Below are 19,722 nucleotides of genomic sequence, written 5' to 3' on the forward strand. Positions count from 1 at the left end.
CTAGTATGCTGAACAGGTGTTAGGGTGGCTAGTAACAGTGTGGCAATATAAGTTTAAGTTATGATGGCTTACCATTGCAAAATGACTAGGTGCCAGTAGAGAAATATCAATATAAAATATAATATTAACAGATACTATTTAATATATAAAGTTTAGACGCAGGTCTAAAGCATTGTCCCTAGTCAGTGGAGTGCTTTCATGAAGACTCTCCTGGCTTCAGCCAATCGGCGTGTGTAGGCCTACTCAGTAGGGGCTGGGTAATATGAACACTTCAAGTGTAAAAGCCAGGATCAGAGTTAAGAGAAAGAAGTTCACACTTAATATTTATACAATTACACCTACAGGTTTGATTTAGTTACACTTTTATTTTTACACTCGATTTTGATACCAACTGCTTATCAACTCTAGAGTCACATACAATGGATTTGTATCTATCCAAAATAGAATTCACTCTGCTGTTACTCAAATTTCACTAACAGCAAAAATATAACTCTTGTCAATTTGCTGTGTACCATTCCCTTTGTCACCTCAAAGAGATCTTCCTTCCCTCTGTTTTTGGCCACTGCACTATACTGTACATTCAAACACACACACACACACACACACACACACACACACACACAGCTCACTTCCTATTGTTGAAAATACACTGCTCAAAAAAATAAAGGGAACACTAAAACACCACATCCTAGATCTGAATACTGCTTTCTTTACATAGTTGAATGTGATGACAACAAAATCACACACAAATTATCAACCATCAATCCATGGAGGTCTGGATTTGGAGTCACACTCAAAATCAAAGTGGAAAACCACACTACAGGCCGATCCAACTTTGATGTAATGTCCTTAAAACAAGTCAAAAATGAGGCTCAGTAGTGTGCGTGGCCTCCACGTGGTTGTATGACCTCCCTACAACGCCTGGGCATGCTCCTGATGAGGTGGCGGATGGTCTCCTGAGGGATCTCCTCCCAGACCTGGACTAAAGCATCCGCCAACTCCTGGACAGTCTGTGGTGCAACGTGGCGTTGGTGGATGGAGTGAGACATGATGTCCCAGATGTGCTCAATTGGATTCAGGTCTGGGGAACGGGCGGGCCAGTCCATAGCATCAATGCCTTCCTCTTGCAGGAACTGCTGACACACTCCAGCCACATGAGGTCTAGCATTGTCTTGCATTAGGAGGAACCCAGGGCCAACCGCACCAGCATATGGTTTCACAAGGGGTCTGAGGATCTCATCTCGGTACCTAATGGCAGTCAGGCTACCTCTGGCGAGCACATGGATGGCTGTGCGGCCCCCCAAAGAAATGCCACCCCACACCATTACTGACCCACCGCCAAACCGGTCATGCTGGAGGATGTTGCAGGCAGCAGAACGTTCTCAACGGCGTCTCCAGATTCTGTCACGTCTGTCACATGTGCTCAGTGTGAACCTGCTTTCATCTGTGAAGAGCACAGGGCGCCAGTGGCGAATTTGCCAATCTTGGTGTTCTCTGGCAAATGCCAAACGTCCTGCACGGTGCACACCCCCACCTGTGGATGTCGGGCCCTCATACCACCCTCATGGAGTCTGTTTCTGACCGTTTGAGCAGACACATGCACATTTGTGGCCTGCTGGAGGCCATTTTGCAGGGCTCTGGCAGTGCTCCTCCTGCTCCTCCTTGCACAAAGGTGGAGGTAGCGGTCCTGCTGCTGGGTTGTTTCCCTCCTACGGCCTCCTCCACGTATCCTGATGTACTGGCCTGTCTCCTGGTAGCGCCTCCATGCTCTGGACACTACGCTGACAGACACAGCAAATTTGCCACAGCTCGCATTGATGTGCCATCCTGGATGAGCTGCACTACCTGAGCCACTTGTGTGGGTTGTAGACTCCGTCTCATGCTACCACTAGAGTGAAAGCACCGCCAGCATTCAAAAGTGACCAAAACATCAGCCAGGAAGCATAGGAACTGAGAAGTGGTCTGTGGTCACCACCTGCAGAATCACTCCTTTATTGGGGGTGTCTTGCTAATTGCCAATAATTTCCACCTATTGTCTATTCCACTTGCACAACAGCATGTAAAATTGATTATCAATCAGTGTTGCTTCCTAAGTGGACAGTTTGATTTCACAGGAGTGTGATTGACTTGGAGTTACATTGTGTTAAGTGTTCCCTTTATTTTTTTGAACAGTGTATTTATGGTCTGTTGGAAGGAGTGCAGTCAAAGTAGGAAAGCTAATTGTGATGTCTGTCGCTTATCCGTCTACGTCTATCTACGACTTGTGGGCTTTGTCTCAGTTAGTACATGTCTTTGTTTTAGAGAAACTTTTTTGGAACAGATCAAAGAAAATGAGGGGGGATTTGTCTGAGGAATAAAGAAATAAAACACTTATTCTCCATTGAAACTTATCTGATCCTACCCAAATGTCTCTACACCTCCCAGTGAGGCCCATTCACACACACACACACATACGCACACAAGCACAAGCACACACAAAGCTTAAAGGCTATTGCTCTGAGCAGTATAACCAGTTTTTCTCCTATCCCAACACACTAAGAGAGTGCATTGTGCAGGGCAGTGACCTCCAGTGGGTGTTTGTGTGTGTGTGTGTGTGTGTGTGTGTGTGTGTGTGTGTGAATCTCAGAAGACAACAGAGGCAGACAATTACCTTTTATCAGAGACATTTTAGAGCTGCCTCAGGCGATGCATACCATCCACACAATGCTGCTCCCCTGCTCTTATTTTGGCAGTGTGCTTTGGTTGTTTAGACGAAGGAAGGGTGTCAAAGGAACAAAGAGACACACAGGAGCCAAAGAGAAACACCCAGGAATTGAGGCTACACACTGGGATGCAGGGATAGCTTGTGTTCCTTATCTTATTGCTCCTCCAAAAAATATTTCCACTGTGTTAAAAAGACAAAAAGCATTCCTCACAATGAAAGAGGCAAGAGGTCAAAAGAGAAAGTTTTCCACCTTGTAAGTGTCAATCAAGAGGGAACTCTCCTTGCACCAGTCTGGTGACTCGAGTTTAGTCTTCTGCCACACACACTTGAATGCATTCTTGCAGATTAACTGAAACTTGTGACACACATGCAGTATACTTGATGTGGCCTCGTTTGACTCCCAAAACACTGCTCATACAATAAATGCACTTAACCTAGTAGACTCATTAATGATTAATTCCAGTGATCAGTGCCGTCTTTTGCAGGTAATTCTTGATATCACGTTGTCTATTTGAAAGAATTAATCAATTAATCTCTCAGTGGATTCATATTCTCATGTTGCATGAGATCAAATGTTGGTCGACTGAAATATGCTAACACGCTAAACTAAAATGGTGAACATGGTAATAAACATTATACCTGCTTAACATCACCATGTTAGCATGCTGCTGTTAGGGTTTTGGTAAAAGTGCTGCTACAGCCTCTCACAGCTGCTAGTATGTGTGTAGTCTCACAGTTTGGCAGATAAAAAAAGCCTGGAGAATAGAACAACACACAACATAAAAAGGCAAAATGTGTTAATATAAATTACAATAAATAAAGAAAAATTAAACTAATAGTAGAATACACAGATGAACCTGAATATAATACTAGAGGCACAGTAAGATTCAATTGTGTGTAGCAAAAGTAACTGTTTACAACTTTACTGTTTACTGTTTCCCTCATTTCCACTTTCCTATAGTCTCACAATAAAGAACCCCGTTGCTGTAGAGATGTCCATGTTTATTCACTCGACAGCAGTTGCTACACGTCCTTGGACAGCACATGTTCAATTGACGTTTTTTGCTTGGCCTTCAGGTGCTTTGACTAAGTCCCTACAGTTCAGTACATGCCAGCTGTGTGCATGTGTGTCAGAGAGATCTGCCTCCACAAGTCTGAAAATGATGTGTCACTTTGTTAAGGCCAAAATTTCCCAGGTCACCAAGGAAACCAAGAATTCCTGTGGTGCTCCCCAGTGCGATCCCAGGTAAGTGTGATAAATCACAGTCTCACACACATACAGCGATGTAGGGTATGCACATCTGGAATGTGAGAACGTGGCAGAAATACAACACATTAATCAACTCATGCAGTAGTTATAGAACCAGTTAACATAGTACACATGGTGGAATGAATTAGGAATGCAAATGGCAGATATGAACATCACATGTGGCTGTATCTTCAGCATGAGGGTGGCAGAAATGTGTGTTGGTATGTGATGTTGTGAAGAACCCCCGCCCCCCCCCCCCCCCCCCCCCCCCCCCCCCCCCCCAAATGTACAGCTCTTTATGGATTGATGGCTGAGGAGCGTCCACCATGAACGCTGAAGAGGGCTGTATTTATTTTATTTTGAGGAGATAAATCAGTAATATCTGTAGGTATTACACTGATAAAACACACATTTAGAGAACACAAGCCTTTATATAGGTTGTACAACATTTCAACAATAACAATCCAGAAAACTGAAGGCTGAACAACAACATTTGGAGGAGGTGCACAAAGAACAAAGAAACAGCTGATCTGAGATCCAACACTCTTTCAAGGGCAAAGATGAACTCAAAACTAATAAACACTGAAACAACATGCTTTATTAGTTTCATTACATTTGCCTCGTTGGCCTTTAGAGAATGTTGCATCTGAATTGAAAATATATATACACACATATACAGTATATATAAATAACCGTGCTGATATGCTGAAGGATGAAATATGACTCATGACTCAGGTATGTCAATTTAAAAGCAATATTAAAGTATGTTGTGATATACTATGATATTATAACATATAACATTTTGAAATTCTTTACTGCTGGATACATCAGGATGTGTTCTGGAAAATTGAGATTTGATGAAAATTGGTTGTAGCTACTGTTAATTTTCATTATAAACTTTGAAATCGAGTGACAAGCTTCTGAAGGCTTTTACACAGACTTTAGACAATACATTCAAATGATGACAATCTATGTCAAATAAGCCATGCATACAAGAATTTGGGAACAAATCAAAGGAACACCGTACACTACATCCAGTCATGTGGGATTATATTAATATTGTAGGAATTTCAGGAAAAATACATTGTGGGTGTAGTATGAAGTGTTTTATAAATGATGGCAGTATTTGTGCCAAAACAAATGCTTTCCCACGGCTCATGGCCTAACTTTTTAGCAAATTTCACTGAAATAGACAGAGATAATAATGATCAGATTTCAATCCTCAGAGCGAGAGGAGAGAGCACGAATGAGTCCCAACATGTTGGAATTAGAGAGAATTCATGACCACAAGCCAACACCTCACCCCGCCACTCCCTGCTCCTCCCAAAATCCTACCCTCTAACCCACCTCTACTCCCCCTAATATCGGCCTTCTGTCCTTCACTTTCTCTCCTAGCTGACAAACCCTTTTATGTATCTTCAGATTTAAATTTTTTGAAATTAATGAGTCATATGCTGGTGGGTGGCCATTAAGAGTTGTTTACATGACTACTGTCTTGATTCACAGGAAGCCAACACTCCTTCAGCTTACAGACACACACACCACACCCTGCCCTAAAATCAAATGTTGAGTACTGTATTGCTTCCACAAATAGTCTAAGCTACAATAAGACAGTACACTTCAGTTCAGTACACTACCTTAGCAAGTCTCTGTTTACAGCTTTAAATTCTGATTTAGTCCCTGGAGTTTCATAAAAGCTGAATAAATGCACATTATCCTTATCATATGTCTTGCGTCAAATACAATGATATAACGTGAATCATTTCCTGGCTGGACATGACCAGACTCCTGATTAGCTGCCAAACTGGCACTGGCTTAAACACACACACACACACTCTCTCAAGAGTACATTGGCAGGAAGAGAAAACACACCCAGTGGGCTGGAATCCAATTTCTTCTTGTGTTATTTTTCCTCTGAAGCATCTTCATTTCACCATTCTCTCCTCAGTTACAGTCACATTAAGAAGTATCATTACAAAAACATCAGATTTACATTATCCACACAGCATTGTGTACAATCTTGGGAGCACGTGTAGAAGCTTTTAACCATTCCCACACTATAAACCAACTTCTATGTAAATGAACAAACAAGTAATTTGTGCTCTGATAACAGTGAGAAATGTCAAAGATAACGTGCCGTGAATGTCACTGTAAGAAGCTTAAGAACAAAAGTTGAGAGTTGAGGTAAAGAGAGAAAAGGCTGTATGTGATATTTGACCTTTATTAAGTTCACCTGTAGACAAAAGATAAAGAGGAATTGGAAATTGGAATTTCCAACCCCATAGCAGATTTTTTTGTCCTCAAGTTTGTGCGCATGTTTTCTTCTGAGACAATGATGAAGTGAGACAAATACTACCCAACAAATAACTTTTAACAGTTAAATTTATACATATAATGTGACATTTTGCAATTTTATTAAATAACCGGAACATTTTACAGTGTTAGGTTGGTAGCAAGTCTTGAACCCTGGCTCAGGCCCTGCTTGTGTTCCTCCAGTTTATAGGTTGACAGTTACAAGTCCATCTTACTTGTCACAAATCACATTTGACTGTCATGGGCCCCACTGAAGCAACCGTCAAAGGATTTTCCTTTGAGTGATGGCTAAAAAACTCTAAACTGGTTAGCAGCTGATGGGCTGGCAAAAGTATTTGGACATAATTGGGATCTCTTAATATAAAGACTCAGACATGCATAAATCTCAGATTTAGTAATAAGATGCACTGGCAGCCACTTTTCCTCTATGTCAAGGGTGAAAAAAAACTCTTTGTCAGACTGAATAAACTATGTGTAATCTTAACTTAATAATAAAAAGTAAAATAAGAAAATGTATGTAATTTCTTTTTATACACTTTACAGGTACAAACGTTTCACTTGTTTAAAATATGTGTCAGTGAAACTTTTATTACAAAAGGTAGTTTAGATCCTGGTTGAGGTGAAGACATCTTGAACAGTCATTGCAGGAGTCAGCAGGTCTTTCAGGTCACAGATTGCCCTCTTCTGGCAGTTTGGTGAGAATATCCACTCCGTCTGATGTGATGACCACTGTGTGTTCAAACTGAGCCGACCTGAATGAATGTGAATTTTAAAAAACACAATGCATTTAAGATTTTAAAGGAATAGTTTAACATTTGGCCAAATGTTTATTGGTTTAGCATAGTATAAAGAACGGAAGCAGGGAGAAACAACTAGCCTGGCTCTTTTTAAAACCTTTTAAGTAGGCCTGCCAGCACATCTAAAAGGTCACTAATTAACCTGTTGTATCTCATTTGGTTTTATGGGCTTTTACATTACATTTATTCATTTAGTTGACACTTTTATCCAAAGCGACTTACATTTGCTATGCATGTCAGAGGTCGCACACCTCTGGAGCAACAATGGGTTAAGTGTCTTGCTCAGGGACACAATCAAACCCGGGTCTCTCACACCAAAGGCATGTGTCTTATCCATTGCGCCATCACCACCCTCACCATTTTTACAAGCTCTAATGATGCCAGCTGGGAAACCATTTTGTCGGGGAAAACATGTTTTGCTAAAATAACAGGTACAACAGCTACAAACACACAGCCAAGATATTGTTGGTTGTCCATCACATACCTTTTATTGTCTACGGACACTGCTGTCCACTTGTCCTTCAGGATCCTAAAGTCTGGAGACCCCTCCATCAGTATGGGCTCTACAAATGAATAGACAATATCATGACCACACGCATACAGTGGCATCAAAATGGGCACACAAAGACAGTGAAAGGTAACTCGCCTATTGTGAAAGCCATCCCTTCATCCATCGTCATGTCATTGTCATTAGCTGAAAATGAAGAGAACTTTCATCAATAAAAAGACCCCAACATGGGAATGGTTTCCATATTATCTTTTATTTTCCCCATTTCAGCCAAATCCTCTGACCAAAAACAAACTCACCATGGTGCCAGATTTCAGGATGGCAATGAAAGTAGGAGCCTATTCCATGTCCAATGAAATAAGGACACACTTGGAAGCCACTGGCATTTGCTATTTCACTGCAAATAGTACAAAAAATATTATGAATATGGTTATATGATATTTGTGTATTTTACGTGTATATTCATTGTGTATACTGTGTGTGTGTACCTGATAGTGTTTCCTATAACACAGAGCTGTGCACCCGGCTTGCAGGTAGCGATGGCCTCGTCTCGGCAACGTCTGGCAGTTTCCACCAATAGCCTCCCAACCTCGTCTACCTCGCCAATGAAGAAGGTTTCTGAGGTGTCACCATGGTATCCATCCAAGTACACCTGTCATGAATAGGTAATAGGTAAGTCGGTGATGGGAGCAGTGTTGTTCTGACTGATCATGTTTGCTGTAATGTCTTGGAGTTTGCGTGTGTGTGTGTGTGTGTGTGTGTGTGTGTGTGTTAAGGCATCAACTTACAGTGACATCAATGTTGATGATATCTCCATCTTGAAGTTGCCGACTGCAGGACAGAGGCATTTAAAGAATGAATGGTGCATACAGAGAATCCCTTTCCTTTAATAATGAACAATAGTGGACATCACCGTAATAGGTTAATCTTTATAAGGACAAAATGCCAACCATCTCAACTAAGTTCATCATCCAAAATGTATTTAGTCCAAGATTTAAAGACTTAAGTTACTGATACTGAGAGTTACTGGTTTATTAGATAGGATAATAAGATGCGTTTTACTTTTGAGATAAAACAAGATTCTCTTTTCTGCTTATTTTCCCCATTGGTAGAATCTAATTTTGGAAGGAAACAAATGTAAAGAGAAAAAAAATACATGTTACATTGAATATTTTAACTTTTTTTATGAGTCTAAATTAGGAGTGACTTTGATAATGATTGGCCAGCTGACTATTTTAAAATGCATGCAGTTCCTATTGTAAACCCCAGGTGTCACTATAGTATGTAAAGTGGCACTCTTTCAATGGCAAAGAGGCTTTGTCAGCCACAGACAGTAGACATGGCAGTATCAAGAATGAGCAAAATGTGGACAGTAAATGCAGGCTTTCCAGACACGGTGGTAAAATTATTATTTTTGAATCTGGAAGAGAGGCCGTGAAATTAAACTGTATTATACTTTGAATTTTTGAGATGCAAATCAGTGATGGCAATGCTGTACACTTCCCGACTCTGCAGGAAATTATCTTCAGTTTCCCAAATGCCAACATTTCTGTGAAATTGGGGGATATGCGACAGTGCTCACATCACTTATTTTAGCCAGCACTTTCAAGATTTTGCTGCCACTGAGAGGGACATTAACCTGTCCTCAAAACACTTCTGTTGATGTGGAAAAAGTTATGAAGGACATGCAGTTGTAGCTTATTCAAATGCAATGTGATGATACTTCCCAAAGTCGCAACCAGCAGCTTCCACTGTTAAGAGTCCTGCAGGGGTTTGGAAAAGTCCAGCATTTCCAGGATGAGACCCCATGCCTAAAGGATGCTCTGTTTATTTGGCTCCGACTACATACATATGTGAGCAAACATTTTCTCCAATGATACTGAACAAGAGCAGACTGAGGTCCTGACAGCAATTCTTCAGTCCAAAGCTTTCTAGCATCACTGTTCCCATTAGGAGAGTTATTCTCTAAATCCAAATGTTGTAAGTGAATGTCCTGCACATTTACCTGTCAGGTATGCCATGACAAACCACGTTGTTCACAGATGTACAGACTGACTTGGGGAAACCCCCGTATCTGAGAGGGGATGGGTAGGCGTTGTGCTTGATTGTCTCCTGGTGTACGAGGAAGTCTATTTCATCTGTTGTCATGCCAACCTGGAAGACACAGGTAATAATTGTTAATGTTGTTTTTGTTATTTCTAGTGAACACAAACATTGCTTGTAGTGATCAGGTGCTTACCCTCAGACTGCGTCCAGCGAGTAGCAGTACATGTCTGGCTAGCTGACATGCTCTTGCGAGGCCTTCTATCTGCTCTTGGTCTTTGATCTCTACGTAGTCTGGCCATTCTGGAACCAGTCTACTGCCTACATAGTCAGGTCGCACAATGTGCTATAGTCAGGGAGGAGAGGAAAGACAGGATACGAAAGGAGGGTCATAGCAATCCCAAGGTCCCATATAAAAACACTAATTATTTAGGGACAGAAACCAAAGTACAATATAAAATTATATTTAGTAGGAGCTGAATTGCCTGAAGAATTGAGTCAACAATGCTTTAAAGTTTTCCTTCAACAATAAGACTATTCTAATGGGACAGATTTCATTTTAGTCATTTTCCCCTTATTGGAAAGTACTAGAAATCCATGTCCTCTGAAAATACTAATCCTGTCTGAATGCCCATATAAGTTAAGATGTCAGTCGTACTCTTTTGCAACCTCTACACCTTCTGCATCTGTACTCAGGCTGTTACTGGAGACATGTTTGACAGCCTAATCACCCCGGCATGGAAGTCAGCATGGACCCTTGTCAAAGGAAGAAAATGTAAACAAGTACCAAGTACTTGTTGCTTGAAGTAATTTCATTTGGCTGTCATTATAAGCAGGCTTCTATCATTAGAGAGCTCCACAAAGTTCAACTGACACAGTATTAATTTCAAGGAAATAAGAAAAACAAAAGGTCAAACTTCAGATTACAGGTCTTCTGGCCTATCCAATCAGAATACTGCTTAGGACTGTGGCATTGTGGGAACAGGTGGTACTGTACCTGGGGTACTGCATAGGCAGGCTTAACAGTAGCTGGTCGAACCACATCGTGAGAACTTCTCCACTTCCTCCAGAAGAAGCGCTGATGTTGTTGACACAGTAGGGCTGTGGGGGGACCACAGCTTCTCAGAAAACAAACCCGCCGCAGGAAACCTCCCAGTCCTGGCCAAATGGAAAGCAACTCAATAAAGAAGAGAGCGCTCTATCTGACAGAACAGCAGAAATTTCTAATGCTTAGACTGTCTAGCCCCCCCAGAGCAGTTTGTACAATATATTTATATTGTGCTGCTACACAAAACTTGCACAGATGACTAATGCTGGTGTTTACCGTTTCACACAGCAGCTTAGTTTTTTCCCCCCACATTGTCCCTTCACTGTGCAGCCAGAACAAGGGCCAAAAAAACAGAACCAAAGCTTTGCAACATTCATTAAACATTAGTTTTGCTATGTACTGTATGTTAATAAATAAGAGTGTTTACACAATTTGTTTCCAATGTCTTGCAAAGTAAAGACTAAGACGTTAAACAGGCACCTTTGGGATGACTTAAACAAATAGTATATCTGACATAAATTGAACGATAGCAAACAAACACTTCTATTACTATAAGGCAAAGACATACGATGATACACCGTGAGACCGGATTGGATTAACGTTACCAACTGGGCAAACGTTAAGGAAATTAGATTAATTACAAATTTGGTAGAACCTAGTTTTAAGACCACAATTATTTAGTGTGCTTGATGAAATCAAGTGGCCTCTTTATTAAGTGCACCTATACAATCTAATCCAAGTCAATACGACTTTTCTGCCATAAAGTTGGATGATGTTCAATTTAAGTTGTTGTTTGAATAAGTTCGCAAGCGAACATCTGTTGTCAAATTGTCAAAAACACCGCCCCTTTACTTACAAAATAATGTTGACATTCAATTCAATTTTATTTATATAGCGCCAAATCACAACAACAGTTATCTCACAGCGCTTTTCATAAAAGAGCAGGTCTAGACCGTATTCTGATGTTATTTACAGAAACCCAACATGTGTTAATGTATTTGTAAAATAAGTAGTTTTAACGTTGCATGGGGACAGAAGTGGCCCCCGCAGCCGCTAATGCTAGCTGTCTGTATGAGTGGGGACAGTGTTTTTAGCTCAGTACCTGATCTCGTAGCAAGCCGTGCAGAACGGTGCGCCGCCATGGATTTTTTTGGTGGTCACGTGGTGCTGGAGTCACGTGACTACTACGCGCATACGCATGCGCACCTTTTTATATACAGTCTATGATGCTCACGCGCGGCCCGGTTTTCTTCTCTGAGCTGCAGTTTATAAACTCAGTTGACCGTTGTCGGTTATCAAACACAATAAACAGTTGCATTTCACTCCAGCATTGGTAAAGCAAAACGTCTGGAAAGAGAGAGACTCACTGCAAGCAAGCACAAACATTCAAAGAGCTGTTTGCACTAGAACCTCAAGCCAGGCCAGCATTTATTTTTTACCAAATCCTGTATCACAACTTGCCTCAATCAAAGCCAAGACAGAGGACGTGCACAGCATGTGGCTCCACAGTGGAGTCTGGAATGACCCTGAAATTTAACCCTTTATGTGCACGTGATTCCATTTAAATTAATATCACTTCCTGTGGATGGAAACAAAACCAAGGTATACACCCTGTCCTCTGCCATTTATCACATGAGCCTTAACTAAAACATTGGCACTTTCGGTCATAGCTGACGATTGCAAAATATCAGTCACTACAGAAGCCAGACCAGCTGACATTTAGGAAAATGGCATCATTTACTTATATGAAAAGGTGGACAAAGGCCCACAGCAGTTGCCTCTGGATAGTCCCACACTACTCATTTCCCTCATCCCCTTATTGCTCCCTCCATTCCTCCCTATACATATCCGCTTATCCCCTCTTCCCTTCATCCATCCTCCCCTCTCCTCTCTTCCCGCATCCCTTCATCCTCTCTTCCCTCATTCCATGGATACATTACAGGTAAGGAGGAGCTTTTCTGACAGTTCTCTTCAGTTTTCAGAATCTGCGCACTGGCCTCAGCCATGTTCTATTGATGAAAGGACATTGCTGAAAACAAGATCAGCAGTGGTAGTTTATACCACATGAGAGCAGCACAATGGTTATTGTTGCCTCTCAGTCAGCAGGTCTGGAAAAGTGTGCATTCCCCTCATGTCTGCGTAGGCTTTCTCCAGGTAGCTCCGGTTTCCTCACAGATTGTAAAAAACATTTTTTTAAATTAATTCTTGTTGCAGATAATGTAGTCATTTCTATGTGTGTGTTTAGTATAAAGTCATGAACATGAAATACCAAATAAAATGCAGAATCAGTTTTATAGGCCTGTGTGTGTGTGTGTGTGTGTGTGTGCGTGTGTGCGTGTGTGCGTGTGTGCGTGCGTGCGTGTGTGCGTGCGTGCGTGCGTGCGCGTGAAGAGGAGCACATTCCAAGAACAGATGTGTTCAAAGACCTATGCAAGTACATTTGCAGATTTCCAAATGGACAAAATAACTGTTGGATGAATGCAGTGTTACAAGTCACACTAAAAGTGAAAGTTGTGCAGGACAAACTATTCTGGGTGGCGCACACTTTAACCTTGTCCAGCATTTCATCACAGCTGAAAAGTGTTTCAAGGAGCTGTTAGCATTTTGCAGCTGCAGCACCCTGCACAAAGTTTAACCCCTCAGTTACTAAGCTCACCCTTCAGGTAAAGGGAAACAGCAGGTGTGAAGAATGTACATTGACCACTACAACCTCAACCCAGGCCAGCATTTATTTTTTTACCACCACCAGGTGGTAAATCCTGTGTCACAATTTCATCTTGCCTCAACCAAAGCCTAGGAGGACGGTGCACAGCATGTGGCTACACAGTGGAGACAAAAGTTTGGAATGACCCTGACATTTTAAACCATTACGTGTCTTAATCACCCAGTGTGTCACTCACAGGGCACGTGTTTCCATCCAAATTAATATCACTATATATATATCAATATATACAAAAAAGTGAACTTAGGCCCACAGCAGTTACCTTTGGATAGTCCAAAACTACACTGAAGGAAAGGCCAAAACAAAACATGGACAGAGTTTCTGAGAAGGCTTAGAGGAATTTTGTTGTACTTTAAAAAGCCATTCATTTCAGCATGGATACATTACAGGCCAGGAGGAGCTTTTCTGACATGCAGTTTTCAGAATCTGCTCACCTGCCTCTTTTATCTTGCAGCCATGTTCCTGCTCTGTTGACGAAAGGACATCACTGACAACAAGATCAGCAGTGGCAGCTTCTACCATCTGAGGGCAGCACGATTGACCACTGGTTATTGTTGCGTTGTCAGTGATCCAGAAAACAGCCTTGTGTGAACTAATTGCGAATGAGAAAAAAGCAAAAACTGTGTGACTCAAATACCTAAAGAGAAGAGAAAAACATTTTTATCACATTTGGGGGATTGGGGTTACGAACTAAATACAGGTGCTGGTCATATAATTAGAATATCATCAAAAAGTTGATTTATTTCAGTAATTCCATTCAAAAGGTGAAACTATAATGTATACATTCATTCCACACAGACTGATATATTTCAAGTGTTCATTCCTATTAATTTTGATGATTATAACTGACAACTAATGAAAACCCCAAAATCAGTATCTCAGAAAATTTGAATATTGTGAAAAGGTTTAATATTGAAGACACCTGGTGCCACACTCTAATCAGCAAATTAACTCAAAACACCTGCAAAGGCCTTTACATGGTCTCTCAGTGTAGTTCTGTAGGCTACACAGTCATGGGGAAGACTGCTGACTTGACAGCTGTCCAAAAGACGACCATTGACACCTTGCACAAGGAGGGTAAGACACAAAAGGTCATTGCTAAAGAGGCTGGCTGTTCACAGAGCTCATTAATAGAGAGGCGAAGGGAAGGAAAAGATGTGGTAGAAAAAAGTGCACAAGCAATAGGGATAACCGCACCCTGGAGAGGATTGTGAAACAAAACCCATTCAAAAATGTGGGGGAGATTCACAAAGAGTGGACTGCAGCTGGAGTCAGTGCTTCAAGAACTACCACGCACAGACGTATGCAGGACATGGGTTTCAGCTGTCGCATTCCTTGTGTCAAGCCACTCTTGAACAAGACACAGCATCAGAAGCGTCTCGCCTGGGCTAAAGACAAAAAGGACTAGACTGCTGCTGAGTGGTCCAAAGTTATGTTCTCTGATGAAAGTAAACTTTGCATTTCCTTTGGAAATCAAGGTCCCAGAGTCTGGAGGAAGAGAGGAGAGGCACAGAATCCACGTTGCTTGAAGTCCAGTGTAAAGTTTCCACAGTCAGTGATGGTTTGGGGTGCCATGTCATCTGCTGGTGTTGGTCCACTGTGTTTTCTGAGGTCCAAGGTCAATGCAGCCATCTACCAGGAAGTTTTAGAGCACTTCATGCTTCCTGCTGCTGACCAACTTTATGGAGATGCAGATTTCATTTTCCAACAGGACTTGGCACCTGCACACAGTGCCAAAGCTACCAGTACCTGGTTTAAGGACCATGGTATCCCTGTTCTTAATTGGCCAACAAACTCGCCTGACCTTAACCCTATAGAAAATCTATGGGGTATTGTGAAGAGGAAGATACGATACGCCAGACCCAAGAATGCAGAAGAGCTGAAGGCCACTATCAGAGCAACCTGGGCTCTCGTAACACCTGAGCAGTGCCACAGACTGATCGACTCCATGCCACGCCGCATTGCTGCAGTAATTCAGGCAAAAGGAGCCCCAAGTACTGAGTGCTGTACATGCTCATACTTTTCATGTTCATACTTTTCAGTTGACCAACATTTCTAAAAATACTTTTTTTGTATTGGTCTTAAGTAATATTCGGATTTTCAGAGATACTGAATTTGGGATTTTCATTAGTTGTCAGTTTTAATCATCACAATTAAATGAAATAAACATTTGAAATATGTCAGTCTGTGTGTAATGAATGAATATAATATCCAAGTTTCACTTTTTGAATGGAATTACTGAAATAAATCAACTTTTTGATGATATTCTAATTATATGACCAGCACCTGTAAAGAAACACCTTAACAGCAAAAAGGAACAAATTCCTCTGATGTCTCCAGTAGTGACTACTCAGATTATTAATAACAATATTACCAACTATGGTAAACAAAGCACTGACCAAATGGGCATTTGGGTGAAAGAATGTGGCTTTCAATAACAAGCAGCTTCAGCCGCAGACAATTAAATACAAGGATAAATTTGCAGAAAAAGAAAAGAAAAAACCAACACCTTTAAAGGGGCTTTTGGTAGTTTTTCAATAAAATCACTTATTTATAAATCAATGTTTACTGCTTTTTTGTCAATAGGCTCTAACCTCACTTAGAAATGAAGCACACACCTGTTTTCTCTGTTGCTTGGAACAGCCACTATTCCGCTATTAATTTAAAGGTTTTGGGTTGGGATGTAGCTATGTGAGTGCTCACAAGCCTCTCTCCGACTACAGCGCAGCTAATGAAATGCATTCCACTAACACCATAAAACAACTGGCTCCCAGCACAATACAGATTCCAACATAAACTCCAGGTAAGGATAAGGATAGGCCTGTCAGGCCAAACAAGAATCAGATGATGTCGGGTGAAAACAGTCAACATCAGAAAGGCTGGAGTCACGTAGAGAGAGCCATGGTAGCTCGCTTGCTAACGCCGAGCAGTTGCTAACGTTATCTTGAAATAATGAATGTTGTTATCCCGTGATAACAGAATACTTTTCTAGTGATCTCAAGATAGCAAACCATAGCTGGATACAGGGTTTGGCCTGTGTGTTTCTTTAGGATAATTTGAGACCATTTTCCTGTGTGACTGGTTAGCTCAGTTGGTAAAGCACAGGACTTGAAATCCAAGGATTGTGAGTTGGATTCCTGCCTTCAACAACTTTTTTTTCTTCTTTTGTGTTTATTTTATTATCCTCTTCAACAAAGTTGTTCTGAAGAGATTCAGGGGAATCCATTCACACATTTCCCGAGGGCTATTTCAAAGGTTCCGAAGTAGCCATCAGGGTCATAATGACTTTGGCTCCCCTCTTTCCCTTCCCTTCAAACAAACCGGGTCAAAAGGGACACCGCTCTCTTCCCCATCTGTCCGACAACTCAAGGGATATTCAGTCCCTTTCCGCTGTTGAGACCGGGTCAAAGGGACTCTTTGAAACAAAACCTTATGACTGTGGCTGCCCGAGCGCTGTCTTCCGGGTTCAAACGGACCCACCTTGCTCCCTTGGAACAACTCACAGGATATTCAGTCCCTGTGCGCTGTCCCCAGGGGTCAAAGGGACTCTTCGAAACAAAACAATAATGACTTTGGCTGCCCGAGCACTGTCTACCGGGGTCAAGCTCCAGTGAACATTCTGATGGAATGAATTCATATCGGAAAAGGCCAAAATACAAATCCTCTCTCAGATCCTCCACTATGGAATTTGCTCCATGAAATTTAAGCCAACATTTCAATCATCCACCAAAAAGAGGCAGCAAAGCCACAGTGGCAATGGAGACATGTCCCAAGGATTCAAGCCATCAGTTCAATCATCTGCCAAAAGGAGGCAGCAAAGCCACATTGTCAATGGGGGCACGATCTAAGGAAACCAGTTTACAACAAGGTGGAACAAAAGTTCATGCTCTGGATCACAAACCAAGCATGCCTCAACAATCTCAGCAAACCAATCACACCACACATCACACACAGGAAACAGCCATGCTTTCCACGCAGGAGTCCATACAGCGTGGTGGTTTAGTGCAAACCAATGTGGAACAAGAAAATCTTCTCACTATTATGCAAAGACAAAAGAGATGAATATGCCATTCAAAATGTGTGCTATAGTCTTGAAGCTACCATATAAACTGAGGGAAAGGTGGAGAAACACTGCTTATGAATTGCAGGAGAGGCGCTGTCGTCAAGCAGGTTTCAGTGACATTGTCAGTTTCATTGAGAAGCAAGTATCTATTGCCTCAGATCCACTCTTTGGAAACATTCAGGACACATCCATTTTACCACCAAAATAAAACGTTGGACATAAAGTCTCACAGGTTTGCTTTAAGGGAAGGGGAAGCAGTTTTGCCACCTCCGTGGAAGCTGTTAACACTGGAAACACATATCAAGTGCAAAAAGAGAAAAATGTAACTGATAAGTCAACAAAGGTGTCGTGTCTGCTGTGTGAGCAGGGTCACAGATTGGAGTTGTGCCCCAGAATGGAGAAGAAGCTGCACAGAGAGAAAATTTACTTTCTGAAGGTGAAAGGTGTTTGTTTTGGGTGTTTGACTGTTGGACACATGAGCAAACATTGTCATAGACGTCTGTCTTGCAAGTTGTGTAACCTGAAACATCATACCTGCCTTCACATCCATTCAAAGGAAAAGGAAATCAAATCAGAGGACACACACCAAGAAACAAGTCATGCAGTTTCTCTTAAGACTTGTGGCCATATAGGGGCTGGTGCGCAAGACTGTGTTTTGCCTGTACAAATCAAGGCTATAAAAGGCAGTAAGATGCTAAAAACTTATGCATTTTTAGATCTCAGCTGTACAGCTACTTTCTGCTCTGAGCGACTCATGAGGGAACTAAAGGTGAGAGGAAGAAACGCAAAGATTCTATTGAGAACCATGAGCCAAGAAAAGTTTGTCAATAGTCATGTTATCTCAGGACTGGAGGTATCTGCACTCAATACTTTCTTTGAATTGCCTGATGTATTTACACAATATGAGATACCTGTGACTCATGATAACATTCCACGACAAGAAGAGTTAAGTGTCTGGCCACATTTACACTCAGTGGAAATTCCTGTCATCGATGCTGATGTTGAGCTGTTGATTGGAACTAACGTTTCAAGAGTAATGGAACCATAGGAAGTGGTAAACAGTGAGATGTCTATGAAGATTCTCAGTAATCCAGGTCATAGTTATCCAACGAAGGTTAAAATGAAGGGCAACTGGACTTGGTTGAAGCTACTGGAAGACGTTTCGTCCCTTATCCAAAGGACTTCTTCAGTTCTGCCAGTTCTCCCAGAACTGAAGAAGTCCTTTGGATAAGGGACGAAACGTCTTCCAGTAGCTTCAACCAAGTCCAGTTGCCCTTCATTTTAACCTTCGTTGGGTAAACAGTGAGGACGTAGGACCCTATGCTGTCAGAACCCTATTGGGATGGGTTATTAATGGACCACTGAGAGGAGGCAATGAGACTGGGAGCAGATATCCTACCATTACAGTCAACTGAATATCTATTGCTAACATAGAGGAACTGCTGGTGAAGCAATACAACCACGACTTTAATGAGAAATCAACAGAGGAAAAGCCAGAAATGTCCAGAGAAGATCTCAAGTTTATGGAAATCATGAACAGTTCAGCTGAACTCAGCAACGGCCATTACTGCATGAGATTACCTTTCAGGGAGGAAAATGTTACCATGCCTAAAAACCGTCATGTTGCTGAACAAAGGGCCCTCTGTCTGAAAAGGAAATTTAAGAAAAATGCTACTTTTAAAGATGAATACATTCACTTCCTCAGCAATGTCATGAATAAAGGATATGCAGAAAAGGTGCCAGAAAATCAACTGAAAGGAAAAGAAGGAAAAGTCTGGTACATCTCGCATCATGGCGTGTACCATTCAAGAAAGGGAACATTGATGGTAGTATTTGACTGTGGCGCAAGCTTCAAGGGGATGTCGCTCAATAGTCAGCTACTTCAGGGACCTGACTTGACGAATTCATTGCTTGGAGCTCTGAAAAGGTTTCGTCAAGAAGCTGTAGCAGTGATGGCTGACATCCAGGCGATGTATCATCAAGTCAAAGTGACAAAACAGGATGTAGATTTTCTTCGATTCCTATGGTGGCCAACTGGTGAACTAACACAACATCTCTCTGAATACAGAATGACTGTTCATCTATTCGGTGCAATATCATCACCCAGCTGCGCCAGTTTCGCCCTAAGAAAAACTGCTGAGGACAACAGGGCAAAGTTTCCAGTACATGTGACGAGAACAAACAAGCACAATTTCTACGTGGATGACTGCTTGAAGTCCCTGCCTTCAGAGGCAGAGGCAGAGGCCATGGCCCTGGTAAGAGACCTGACAACTGT

At 41.7% G+C, this 19,722-nt stretch overlaps 1 protein-coding gene across 1 annotated transcript; it reads right to left on the minus strand.

Annotated features, from left to right (window-relative positions):
- Positions 1-6,154: 6,154 nt before the first annotated feature.
- On the minus strand, positions 6,155-11,984 carry metap1d (methionyl aminopeptidase type 1D (mitochondrial)). The gene is made up of 10 exons (XM_038718225.1): positions 11,765-11,984; positions 10,612-10,772; positions 9,811-9,960; positions 9,577-9,725; positions 8,360-8,402; positions 8,060-8,223; positions 7,871-7,968; positions 7,710-7,757; positions 7,548-7,626; positions 6,155-7,018 (listed from the first exon to the last, which is right to left on the minus strand). The coding sequence occupies exons 1-10, from the start codon at positions 11,802-11,804 to the stop codon at positions 6,934-6,936; spliced, it is 1,017 nt and encodes a 338-aa protein (XP_038574153.1). The 5' UTR covers positions 11,805-11,984; the 3' UTR covers positions 6,155-6,933.
- Between the last annotated feature and the right edge of the window lie 7,738 nt (positions 11,985-19,722).

This window comes from Micropterus salmoides, unplaced genomic scaffold (genome assembly GCF_014851395.1).
Source record: "Micropterus salmoides isolate LMB-PRFRI ecotype aquatic unplaced genomic scaffold, ASM1485139v1 Ms_hic_scaffold_14, whole genome shotgun sequence".
Classification (NCBI taxonomy): Eukaryota; Metazoa; Chordata; class Actinopteri; order Centrarchiformes; family Centrarchidae; genus Micropterus; species Micropterus salmoides.